The sequence below is a fragment of the Ambystoma mexicanum genome, chromosome 6p (genome assembly GCF_040938575.1).
Source record: "Ambystoma mexicanum isolate Mex_15411 chromosome 6p, UKY_AmexF1_1, whole genome shotgun sequence".
NCBI classification, from domain to species: Eukaryota; Metazoa; Chordata; class Amphibia; order Caudata; family Ambystomatidae; genus Ambystoma; species Ambystoma mexicanum.
Window position 1 is genome coordinate 824,359,813 of NC_090935.1, and position 13,797 is coordinate 824,373,609.

A 13,797-nucleotide genomic window follows, 5' to 3' on the forward strand; every position below is an offset into this window, starting at 1 on the left:
TAGAATTAGACTGCCCAGACCACCTTGTACTTTGCGCAATCGCTCTGCACCCTCACTGCCCAACTCAACCGTAACGCCTAGTCCTCCACTCCCCACCACACCCATCTCAGCACGAAAGGGAGCCCTTATCAATGCAAGATCCCTCACGGCTCATGCCCTTGACATCGCAGACCTCATCACCGTCCAGAACCTTGGCTTCCTAGCTATCACCGAAACTTGGTTACACGATGCCTCTGGCCCACTCCTCGCCCTATCACTACCCAAGGGTTATACCATTATTAGAAACGATCGCCAATCCAACCTGTCGAAAGAAGGAGTCACTTTTATACTGAGTGACAAAATTGTGATGAGAGTTGCTCCCCACATACACCTTAGTTCTGCAGAATCTCTTTCAGTGAAACTATCGCTCTCTCCTACCAACACAGCAACACTCCACCTTATATTCAGACCGCCAGGCCCACTGGGCTCATTCATTGATGATATTGCCTCTACCCTGTCGACTAATACTAAGCCTAAGTCTCAGATACTGTTACTAGGCGACCTTAACCTAGGCCTCTCAGATCCCAAGGACCACATGGCCGCTGAAGTAGACACCACCCTTTCCAACCTAGGCTTCCAGCAGCGCATTCGTGATCCTACACACATCAAAGGCAGAACGCTCGACTGGCTAGCAGACCTTAACTGTAACACTAATGTCATCTCTATTGATGCCTGCACCTGGTCCGACCACCATGTTACTACCTTCCTTTTGCCAGCCACCAATCCCCAGTCCACACCCACCATAGCCCCCGCCATACCGACTAGAAATAAAAAATACATCACCAGGGAGAAACTGCTTCCTCTTATCCTCCCTTGCTTAAACACTCTTGCCTCACAGCACAAGGACAAGGACCCTACTGTTCTAGTAGACACTTTTAACAGCCTAATGACCAATGCCATTGAGAGCATAGCTCCACTAAAGATCCGCAAAGCCAAACAACAGTCCCACCTGAACTCTTGGTTCACCCCGCAGCTCAACGCTCTGCGCAAAGAAAAGCGCAAGGCCGAAGCACTCTGGAAAAGTCACCCGAGCGCAACTAATAAAGCCTCCCTTTTGATCACCTCTCTTAACTATAAGGAGGCCATATTACAAGCCAAAAAGGAGACTTACAACTCTCGCATAGCCCAGGCAGAATCAAACACTAGAGAATTATTTAAAATTCTCAAAGAGCTCGAATCCCCCTCACCTGCCCCAGACACGTGCACCAAGGACAGCACCTGGTGCAACAATATACAAAATGCCCTTCTTAATAAAATATCTACCTTGCAATCCAAAATCAACGCCAAACAAAATACCCTCCACACCCCTATATTTAGTAATACCAGGCCCCCTAAAATAACTACCCCTGACTCCCGTGCCGTTCAGCTTCACACCACTCACTGTTCTGGAGGTTGAAAAAATCATCTGTAACCTTAAACCTTCAAACTGCCAAGGGGACGCCTGTCCAGCCCCGATCATCAAGGATTCGGCTCATGACCTCGCCCCTTTTATCACCACCTTTATCAAAGCCTCCTTTCAATCGGGAGTGGTCCCCAATAACCTGAAGGATGCTTGGGTCATCCCTCTCCTAAAAAAACCCACCTTAGACCCGGAGGTTCCAGCCAATTACAGGCCCATAACAACGGTCCCATTTCTGCTAAAAATCTTGGATAGAGCAGCCTATCTACAGATACAGAACTATCTGGAATCCAACAACCTATTAGGCACGAGACAATCTGGCTTCAGACCTAAGCACGGTACAGAGACAGCCCTCCTCGATCTCAAAACCCAGATTGAGGATCTCAAAGACAAAGGTAAACTAGCCATGTTACTACTATTAGATCTGTCTGCGGCCTTTGATTTGGTTAATCACCAAATCCTCTGTCACCATCTAAAAACTGCAGCTCATTTCTCCGATATGGCTACTAACTGGATTCAATCCTTCTTGGATAACAGACAGATGAGGGTATTCTCGCCCACCTCCGCTGCTGACCCTGCACCAGTCCCCTGCGGTGTCCCCCAAGGATCGTGTGTATCCCCTACCCTCTACAATGTATTTACTAAACCCTTATTTGATGTGCTTGACTATCTGGGTGTCACCTACACGAATTATGCTGACGACACACAGATACTCATCCCCATCACGGGTGATTACACAGTAGATTCTAAAGCCTTAAATGACGTTTACCACGTCATTCAAACATGGATGGCCCAACATGAGCTTTGTCTCAATGATGACAAGACAGAGCTCCTCATCCTAGGTACTCAGCAAAGATTAAACAAGTTGAACCCTATGTTCAGTTCCTTTAACATCGATGGAAACCTAATAAAAGTCTCCAAAGACACCAAAACGCTTGGAATCTACCTCGATTCCACCCTCTCCCTTCACAGACAAACCAATACAGTTGCGGCCGCCGCCGCTTATACCTGCAAATTGATCACAGCATGTCGCCCTTTTCTTTCCACGCACAACTGTACTACCCTTGCTAGGACCCTGGTCATGTCCAAACTGGACTACTGTAATGCACTATACCAGGGCACTAATCAGGGTAACCTAGACAAGCTCCAGATCATACAAAATAACGCCATCAGGGCAGCCCTCAACATCCCCAGATCCGCACACATTTCGGATACCAGGAAGAGCCTTCATTGGTTGTCAGTCACCCAAAGGATCTCACTAAAATCGCTCGCCCTAACCTACAAATGTATGAATAACCTGGCCCCCACTTATCTCTCCTCACGATTCTCGCTGTACACCCCAGTTCGCTCACTTAGATCCACTCTGAACCAGAGCCTACTGATACCGAGATAGAAGCTCCAAACAGCTGGTGGATCTAGCTTCCCAGTCCTGGCAGCTAAATTGTGGAACACTGTCCCCTTGACTATCAGAAACATCCCCTCCCTCAACCTATTCAAACACAGAGCCAAATGTTGGCTAGTCTCCTCCATTGCCCAAGCTACACTCTGAAATGTGATGCGATAACCTTTGTTTGGGTTGTAATCGACAAATCTTGTATCGTTGTACTACTTACCTATGTCTTCTATGCTATATTTATTGATTGTCATGTAATCACTGTATGCAACCTATGTAACCATTGCTTTAAGATATGCGCCTGGTAGCCTCCGGGCCTGGTTTGTGCTATACAAATAAAACAAATACAAATATCTTTGGGATTTGGTGTGGTACCATGGAGGAATTGACTGCTTTTCTTAACTTTTTGAACTCAGTACATCAGACCATTAAGTTCACAATGGAAGTAGGAATACCATCTCTACATTTCTTAGACGTATGTTTGGAGATTAGAAATAACCGAATCACCACCAATGTCTATCACAAACCCACCGACGTCAACAATTTATTACATTTTTCCAGTTTCATCCTAAATCCATGTTGAGTAGTTTACCCTACAGCCAAATCCTGAGATTGAAAAGGATAGTTTCAGATCCAGCGGGACTGGATGTTGAATGCACCAAATTATTGGACACATTTTCAAAGAGAGGCTACCCACAATCCGTTTCAGAGGAAGCTATGGAGAGATCATCAAGTGTGAGCAAAGAACAACTACTTACACCTAAGATCAAAAACAAAGAAACACCACTACTCTACATTACAAAGTACTCCCGCCAAAGTTTCCAAGTGGGGAGATCAATTAAAAAACACTGGGGACTACTCCAAAACGACCCCTGTCTTGCGAAATGAAAGTCTCCTATGATGGCCTTCAAGAGAGGCCGAAACCTGAGAGACAAATTGGTGAGAGACGAGAAACCGCCTAAAGAGAAACAACAACTTTTACAAACTAGAATGAAAGGCACATTTACATGCTTGGGATGCTCCCATTGCAATAACGTAATCAAGGGTGAAAATGTAACGCATCCCCAATCTGGCAAGAAGTATAAATTACGTGATTATGCCACCTGCATGTCAACAGGGGCCATTTGTGCAATTAAATCCCCATGCAGTAAATTATATTGGGCCAGACTACAAGAGCAGTTAAAGAAAGACTAGCTGAACATAAATCTAACATCCGATGCAAGAACACAAAGTTCCCACTGGCAACACACTTCACTGAACATCAACATACAATAGCCTATCTATCAATCTATAGTCTGGGATCTGTTAACCGGCCCATTGCCGTTAAATGTACACCTATGATGATTTTGCATTTCCATGCGATGCAATTTATTTATTTATTTGTGTTCATACAATACAGATGTTACCCTGTTGTTGGAGTACCCATTGTGGCCAATGATGCATTGCTCATGTGCGTGCCATCAAGTATTTCAATATCGAATCGCATAGTCCAATCATTTACCAGTCTTTAGTGAATGTTTTCCATTCTACTATACAGCCCTTCTGTATAATTATCTCACGTTATTTTTACACAGTTCATTATGCTTGGTGACAATTCTATACACCTCTGTAGTTAGATGCTGTATTAACAAACAGCATCACGTACACTCCAAGATGGCGCTCATGTGTCCGCCACTTAGCTTTACTATTTACATTACAGGACCTGTAATAGTCCGCTTACTGCACCCAAATAGCCCCTAGCGGGGTTGTTGGGCTTGCTTGGGGTAACTTGATGCCTGCTTCCGGGGTTGCTGGACTTGGTATGGGTCCCCGGGGGTAGGCATCATGACAATGATATGTTGTCAAAGGGGACCCTGTGTGAAGGCGCCAGGTGCCAGTGTAGACTCCACCCCTTCAGCGGCCCTGTGGCGTTGCCCAGCCAGCGGGCTCCTGTGATCTCAGCGTGGTGCTCCCATCCGGTATGCAGCACCAGCAACAGAACGCTGTATCTAGTGATCAGGAAATTTAAGGCAATTCTGGTCCGTTTTCCCTCAGGATTTTTCTCAAATGATCTGTCCCTGTTTTAGGAGCAGATACATATTGTGTGGGTCTCCTGGGTGGCCCAGTTCAGGATGTCAACTGGCTCAGGATATTTGCCAGAGAGGAGCTCAGCTCTCAGGCAGCCATGTTGTGTGCACAACAGCGCCCCCAGTGTGGACGAATCTTTGATGTTTCAGGAATGAAGGATGGGACAGCAGTGATAATGGATCATTATTGGGCTTGTGGATCCAGAGCTTATATGAAGCTGCCCAGAAATTGGGGAGGACTATGTTCTATAGTGATTGTTCATGTTCCAGCATTGGTGATCACTAAAAGTGATTTGAACATTTGTGAATTTCCAAAAGCAGATGCTCACCTGAGGAAGAAGAGATCTGCTGAGCTCTTGAATCGAATGAAGAGGGAGAACTATTTCTCAGCTAAGTCAATAGAAGCTTTTGACGAATGCCAAATGGTTATAAATAACCAGGTGGGAGCTTCTGCAGATGAAGGGATTTGATGCTATCGAGGAGGAACTGAGAGCCATACAACTTATGACTCTACAGAACAGATATGTCCTGGACATGATCACAGCTATGGATGGAGGTGTTTATGCCAAAATCGGGGAATAATGTTTCACATTCATGCCTTCTCACAACGATGAGAATGGCACCTTGACGGAGGCCAGAACGTTGCTGACAAACTTGCATACTAAGATGGAAGATGAATTAGAAGACATTGCTGATGACATTTGGTTTGGATCAATCTTTTTATGGGTTCCATAATGGCTGGCAAGCATTTTCAAACTTCTGGGAGCCCTGTTGGTGATGATCATGTTTGGATTTCATGTGATCAGGTTAATGATCACACATTGCAAGAAGACTGCAAAGAAAGCAGTAGGAATGAAAATTGTGATTGATGTCGAATCAGGATTTGATCCTAAAAAGCTGACAAACGAAGAAATCAGAGACTACGTAAAGGCCAGCAGCCATGCACCTGTGGGAACGAAGTTCTTGTACCCGAAGGACCACAAGAAGTAAATGGTGAAATGGATCTACTGCAGTCCTAATAGAGAATGTATGCTTATGTCCTGTGGTACTGATGAGCATGTGAAATCAGCAGGATGTCTGAATGGAGTCCTAAAGATATGGGTCCCAAAGAAGCATTTCTTCAGATGAGTATGTCTAGATATGAAGACTGCTGAGAGAGTGGTTGATGAAACGCCCAGAAGGGGAGGGTAGAGAAGGAGCCAAGTACCCCCACCAAATGCTCCGCCCCCATGTTGCCTATATGTTGGGAATCGGAAAGTGAGACGTGCAGTACCAGTGAAGATGCCTATACCGCAGAAAACCGTGGAAACAAGGTATCCATTAAGGAAGCCCTAAATGCATTCACAAAGATACATTGGCCTTTTGGACAAAGTCCCAGGGGAAGTGTGAAAATGGGTGAGAAAGAAGACTGGTGACATCATGCGAAGTAGGACTGACAGACCTAGAAAAGATGCAAGAGGCAAAAGAACATAAACATTTATGAGATCTGCAGAGGAGGTGTTAAAGATGAGCAACATTTCGGGCTCAAAATGAAGATGAATATGCTCATGCTACAGAAACTATGGAGAAAATGCTAAGTCATTTTACAAGTGTACAGATGCAGCAATGCAAGTAGACGAAGTGATCGTGAGGCTGGCTATGTAGTGAATAGATTGCGGCGATGCGCCAACGTATATACATAGGAATGGATAGAATATGGAAGTTCCACAATGCACTTTAGCAGAGCTTGAATCCTGTCAATAGAAAGTTTTTCAGTGTGGCGCAGTTTGAAAACAACTAATGGCGAAGGAGAAATTCAAGAAACGCTTGGCTGGCCCAGCACGAAGAAGTCGAGGCTACTGTAAGCCTGGTTGTCCATCCAGCAGTTACATGAACGTGAGAAAGAAGCAAACTTCTGTCTGAGGTAGAATGGAAAAACAATGAAGGTGTCTAGAGTTCATCATTTAATAGTTTTAAATGCAGCAAGGAGCTCAGAAGCACGGTCTCCAGCCACACGGTCAGATCAAAATAGACATTGGGTTGGGCTACACCGAAACTAGGAGACAAACTATGCCTATACTCCCTTTTATTCTCAGGCGCAGAGAACGTCTGCAAGGCCAAGTTCAAAGCCTTAATTGACTGGCAGACTGCAAGAGTGATGGTGGATGGTAGACTAATAAGGTGGGGAGTTATGACCAGCCAATCCCTCTAGGCACCTGGGGTAAGAGCTTGCGTGCTGCTAGCGTGTGGAATATTCCAGAGGAGTATGAGGGTGCCAACCAATTATAGAGGGCCACGTAACAGAGAGCCCTATAGTTTGTGTAACCAATGGATCGTCGTGTAATTTGTGGTGATGTAGATGACATGCACTAGAGGAGGGCTTAGTTGCCCACTTGATGTTAGAGACCCAATCACTATCCATGTCAAGTATGGAACGTATACTTAGATGTTCCCTGTATGCCTATCACTTTCCCAAGTAGGTTTTTGTAGTTTGCCACATAGGGTGACGTCACTGATGACGTGTTTTTACTTTAAAAGTTGTGTTTTTTATTAAATGTTCTGAGCGAAATCAAACGAACTTCCATTGATGTCCGTTGTAACTCCCTGTTTTTGATAATTGCCAATAAAACAGTACCTTGTTTTGCCAACTTCCTGAGTCGGTTTGATTATAGATGTTTGAGTAAAATCTGCATCCCCCTCCATCTCTAAGTATTGCTACCTCGTCTTAAAGAGCCCCAAGTCTTCGGGTTCGGCTATATCTTGGCGAGCCCATATCTGTTGGCCCTCTCCGTCAAACCATTCCTTAATGGCCTGCAACTTGGCGCTGTAAGTGTGGACATCACTATTCTAGCCAATTTGTTTTGCCAGATATATGCCGATATTAGTTTTGTAAGTGAGCTACAAAATGCCTTACAGACACCAATCGGAAGGGCCTGAAAATAGTACAATATTCTGCGAAGGAGGACCATCTTAACAACCGTTATTCTCCCCAAACAGGATACTGCAAGTGGTTTCCATCTAAGCAAATCCCTATTTACTCCTGCTAATAAGTGTGGGTAATTCGCCCCGTTAAATTGTTCCGGCTTTTTTGTGGGAACAGCATCAAATATCTTATACCCTTCTCCGCCAATGCCGGTTGAGTTTCGGTCCGAATGCGTTCTACAAATTCAGGGTCGACAGACAAATTAAACATTTCCGATTTTGATTTGTTAATTTTTAGCCCAGAAATTGCCCCAAATTCATCCATTTCAACCATTAGTGGTGCCGGCATAGATGTCTCCGGCTCGGTAATTGCTACAAGCATATCATTAGCGAATGCGATCGTCTTATGTTCCATCCCCACCATACAAATGCCTCGGGCCTGTTGCAAATCTCAGAGTCTAGCCAACAGAGGTATCATATATATAGCATATCAGGTGTTGCAGACAAAGAAGTGAAAACAGGATAAGTAAATGTAATAATAGTGTATTATTGATGAAATATTGTATAACAAATTGAGTGGATTCTATAGTGAGGGAAGAAAATCTTAATTTCAATTTTTAATTTACTCTTTGTCCCAAATCCTGCATATTCTTCTGTTTCTTCTGAAAATGGACTCTGATTTTATTTTTATGAGACTTAGAAGAAAATGATGGTCATTTTAATGATGATAAAGACAAATGTAAAAGTTTGTAATAAACTATATACAATAAAGAAAAAAAAATAACATATAACAATGGGGACATGGGGCACTCTTTCTTAGTTCCCAGTTTTATTGCTATGGTACTTGAGAGATTTCTGTTTACCGCTATCCTCATCTGCAGGAGTTAGAGTTTTTTTTTAGTTGACAAATACTCAATACTATCACATTGGTACCCAAAATAAGCTTAGTGGTAAGTTTATTCTTTAAAAAGGTAATGTGTGAAGAGACGTCCATAGACCAATCTACCAATTCCCTGAAGACATTGTCACGTTAGTTAGCAGATTTGATCATGTTGCCATAGTGACTCAGTAAAGCAGTGGATTCACAGGTCATCTTGTGATAAAACATGTTATGCTTTAAAAAAAAATGTCTATAACGAAACAAGACCCACTTGCAATCTAGTAGCTTCTATTGGGAGAGAGTTGGGAAGGTCAAAGCAGATCTTTTAATGTTTTGAGCCATCCTGTTTGCTTTACTGAGAATGTCTCTAGACCATATAGTATGCTAGGCATAATGCTGGTTTTAAAGATTTCAATGAGCTCCTCAACAGAGAATCCACTGTATGTTTGTGAAACTCAATCAGCCTGAATGTATTAAAAGGATTAAGGATCATAGAATTTCCTTCAGAGGAGCCTATAGAATGACTATTAAGTAGTATGCACCTAGGTAAACATAATCGCCACCTGCTCAATGAAACATACCATGAAAACTTGTTCTTCGTTTTACCTTTTCGTACTGCTAGTAACTTGGTTTTGGTGTAATCTATTTTTAAATCAGTGCTCTTAGAATATTCTGCAACGACATTTAACGATCAGTGAAATCCAATAGGTGTCCTGTCCAGCAATATAGATCATTGGCATAGCTGAGCTATGAAACATGGAAGGTGTCTATTGAGGAAGGAAACTGGTTAAAAGATTTAGGAGCCTTATGCATGTCTGCAACATACAAATTAAAAAGCAGAGGAGCGGCAATGCACCCCTGCTTCAGGCCACTGTTTCCTCAGTGAAATTGGAAAAAGGTGAAATTGTTATCAAGTCTAACTGCAACAGAGGGCTGTGAATCCCGATTAACACAATCAAAGGCATAAGAGTAGCCTATAAACAACAGATAGAGCAAAGATGAGGGAGTATTTTGTCAACCAGTGCTCTGTGCTTAAGGTCGTATGTATATAGTGCACAGGATTCAAAGGATCCCACTAATGAAGTCCTTGTTCAACCAACAAAGGCCATGCCCTTCTATTTTCGCATTATGTGTTTTGTGGTCTCTTAAGTATCTCTGTTGCGCTCTTTGCCAGTTCCAGGTGTGATCTTGCCTCCATCACTCAGCACCTGTGCTCCCTCTCTGATATCATCTATTACTGCAGTTCCCTCACATTCTGGAACAGCCCAGCCTTCCATGCCTCATCTATCAAAGTATCTCCCATCTGCACTACACCTATTCCCACCTCTTCCCTCCCTATAACATTTGTGATCTGTGAAATGGAGGTCTTGTGCCAAATCATGATCATTTAACTGCATCTCATCAGCCCCACTGCCTATCAAGCAGATGCAACAGTCTGAACTATGTCAGTGTCCAACTGTGGGCTACCTACAGTGACGTTTTCCTCACATTGTACGTTTTTCTAAGTACGGCATAGAGTTTACAAAGCAAAATTAGGGTCAATGAGGATTCAGTATTTTTGGTGTGATGCATTTTGTTTAGTGTCACAATAGAATACATTGTTTCTAATGCAGCTTGGATATTTTTTTCCCAGATATTCAACTTTACCACAGTGAAACGCTTGAGTTGATGCTGCGTCGCTGGGCTAAACTGGAAAAGGACTTCAAAACAAAAAATGGAAGATATGACATTAGCAAAATTCCAGACATATATGACTGCATAAAATATGATGTTCAGCATAATGGATCTCTAAAGCTGGAGAACACAATGGAATTATACAGGCTTTCAAAGGCATTAGCTGATATTGTCATCCCTCAGGTAGATTGTTAAAATATTCTGCTAATTGTATGTTCTTAAAAGGAGGCATGTAATTAGTTTATTAGTTAAACTATCATGGTTGATGGTTGAAATGTATATATGATATTATTTGTAATACAATGTCCACTGGACAGCATGGGATCTTGTCTAGTGTCTCATGCTTTTGTTTCTAGGCATACGTTTGTGGAGCCACAAGCACTCCATAAATTCTTTATTCTGATTTTACCTCCTCAACTCCATTCATAATAAATGTCATTACAGCATTACCAAAGTCTCTAGGAAGTCTTCTAATATTCCCAACACCTCTTGATGTTATGAATGTATTTCCTCCACTATGATGGTATGATCTTTGGCAACTAGGATGAGACTTTCACTTAGTGTTTTAATACTTCACAGAAATTACTTTTTCTGTACTGAGTTTGTCTGTCTCCAACGCCCGAGTGAAACTTCTGCAATTCTGTTGTGTCATTTCATATTAAGTACAGATACTTTTAGTTTATCTTTTCAATGTTCCTTCAGCTTTTTTCTGTTAAATTTATTTATACCGGGTGGGGACGTGGCTAAATGGTTGCAGAGTAGGACGTGCTCTCTGGTTGCTCCTGCAGATCTGCACATGATCCTTGAGATAAGTCGTGTTTGATGCTGGCCATGAAGCGATAAAAAACACCTACGCTGGTATGAATTCACTGGGTGTGCAGCGATCTGTAATCCGGGAGGATTGGCAGCAAGTAATACGAACTGGATGCCAAAACAGTTTGTAGAGTGTGGGTGTGGATGGTAGCAGGATGGCGCCCACTGAACAAAGAGTTGGACCGGTGAACAGCTGTACCGCCGCGAGATGAAGGGGCAGTCAGCCAAGGCGAAGTGAGCCCCGAAGTGCTGCAGAACACACTCCCGAGAACCCAAAGTGAAGCATATGACTACACCGAGATGGCGAGCAAACAGACCAAGGCAAAGGGCAAACAACCCACGCTGGAAGAATATGCAAGGACACCGCAGTCGGCAGAAGGAACTAGGAGCAAAGAGAAGACCCCTGCCATGGATACCACCACCGCGAGCAAAGACCAGCAGATCCTGGAAGCAATTGCGGACCTGAAACTACCGTGGGAAACTAAATTCGAATCGGCCATGGTTGAACTGAAGGCGGCACTGGAACTTAAAGTTGGCGCAGTACAGGAAGAGGTGAATCTCCTCAGACAAGATGTTTGGGCAATAGAGACTGCACAGGCGAACTGGAAAAGGAAGTGGCCCGAACACAGCTGCATGTGCGTCTCACACATCGGAGATTCACATCCTGGAACAACGTGTGAGCAATCCGGAAAATAGAGCAGAAGAAGCAGAGAGACGCACCCGGAGAAACAACATATGCATCGTGGGACTACCGGAAGGAGCAGAGGGCTCAAACCCAACGGACTACGTTGAGACGATGCTGCTGCAGGAAATAGGAGGAGAGGTGCTCACCCAAGGATTTGCGGTGGAACGAGCACTTAGGGCCCTGACAAGGAAGCCACCGCCAGGAGCCCCGCCGAGACCAATAATCGCAAAAATCCTGAACTATCGAGACAGGGAAAAAATCCTAGAACACTTACGGAAGGGAGGCACGATACAAAGGGCATCGGCGAATATCATGGCATACCCGGATTACACTCTGTTGGTGCAAAGACGCCGAATGAACTATGGGTCAGTGAAGAGAAGTTTGCGGGAAGCATGCTATAAATATATGTTAATGTACCCGGCCAAACTGAAGGTGTATTACAAAAACAGAGCACTGTTCTTCGACACCCCAGAGGATGCGTCAGAGTGGCTGGACACACAGAACTGCCCATCGGAAAATGACAACCAGAAAGAAGAAGGTGCAGATAAGTAAAATAGAGACTGCGCTACCTATGGTGCTGCAGAATCAGACATTGGGACTAGAATATAAGATGGGTCGAAGCCAGCTGGGATAGACGCAACATGGGCTGCATAAATACGAATGCTTAAGCACTGCGATATAGTTCAAAATTGTAGGAGCCTCAAGGTACTCACTCTCATACCCCCAAGAATAGATTAGTTAGGTTACCGACAGATCGGTAACACCCTGCTGGGTTCCTGATTCCGGCACACCGAGTTAGGACCAAATTTGGGGGAGCCTGAGATCCAGGGATGGAGCTGGGCACCAGTTTGGGACGGGTAGGGAGGGGGAGGTGGGAGGGAAGGGAATGTGTGTAGTGAACATAGTTGGGGAGAATTGGGTTTGGGGGTTAGTTGTGGAGTTAATGTTGTAAATGGACAGGGAACGAGCCCACATCCATGCAAAGCAAAATCGGAGAGATGAGCAAGGAGGGAGGAGGGATAAAATATGGATGATAATGGGAGGTCTTAGAATAGTAACTTGGAATGTGAGCATCCTCAACAGCTACCTGAAGAGGAACAAAGTTATGATGTATTTGAGAAGGTAAAAAATGGACATAGCATTACTGCAAGAAACCCACCTTACCAAAGAGAAACTAGAGGTGGTCAAGAAAAAGTGGAGGGGTGACCACCATGGGAGCAACATACTCAGCTTATGCCAGTGGGGCGGCTACCTGGGTGGCACCTCATGTGCCATTCCAGATGCTCCAGGCGACGGCGGAGCTGGATGGGAGGATGATAGTGATGCGGGAACTGCTGGAAAATGGAGAATTGAGTATTATAAATGGGGGGCGTGGCAGAGTAGCCATGTAAGAGGACGTGTTTTTCTGTGTCTCCCGATGATCCTGCAAGACCCTGTACATTACACAGACTGATACCGCAGCGCAAGTGCTAGAAATGGAACTGTGGCCAAATTAATGCAGCGCAAGCATGGAGACCGGAGTTCGTGAGGACTCATGATGAGACAAATAAGTTATTAGCATATGCGAGGGGTGCACGGACTGTGGCGGATGACAAGGAAAATGGCGCCGGCTGTTGAACAAAGGAACCACCCTCAGCTGGAGCTGGAACGAAAGCAAGGAAGCAGCGTCCCAATGTAGGCAGACCAAAGTGCCCACCAACAACGCTGCACGGGCGTGGGACCAACGGCGCACCCGCCAGCTCGGACTGATCAAAGAGCCAAGCGAGTCGTATGCCGCCCGGCCCAGAACCCCGAGGGGGAACAGAGCGTAGGACCAGCACGGAGCGAATCTAAGGCACAGGAGTGGCCGCGGCGAGAGGGCACTGCGGATGTGTGCACTGAACGCCGGACAACTGTCGCAAGGCCACCAACCGGAGTGAAATCCCAACAAACAGTGGAGCAACACAC

At 44.6% G+C, this 13,797-nt stretch overlaps 1 protein-coding gene across 1 annotated transcript in view; it reads left to right on the forward strand.

The window, feature by feature from the left end:
• Positions 1 to 13,797, forward strand: part of PPIP5K2 (diphosphoinositol pentakisphosphate kinase 2) — a 2,362,281-nt gene that overhangs the window by 1,377,136 nt on the left and 971,348 nt on the right. The window contains exon 20 of the mRNA XM_069625464.1: positions 10,312 to 10,535. Within this exon, the coding sequence (XP_069481565.1) occupies positions 10,312 to 10,535 (224 nt within the window). The remainder of the gene's footprint in view (positions 1 to 10,311; positions 10,536 to 13,797) is intronic.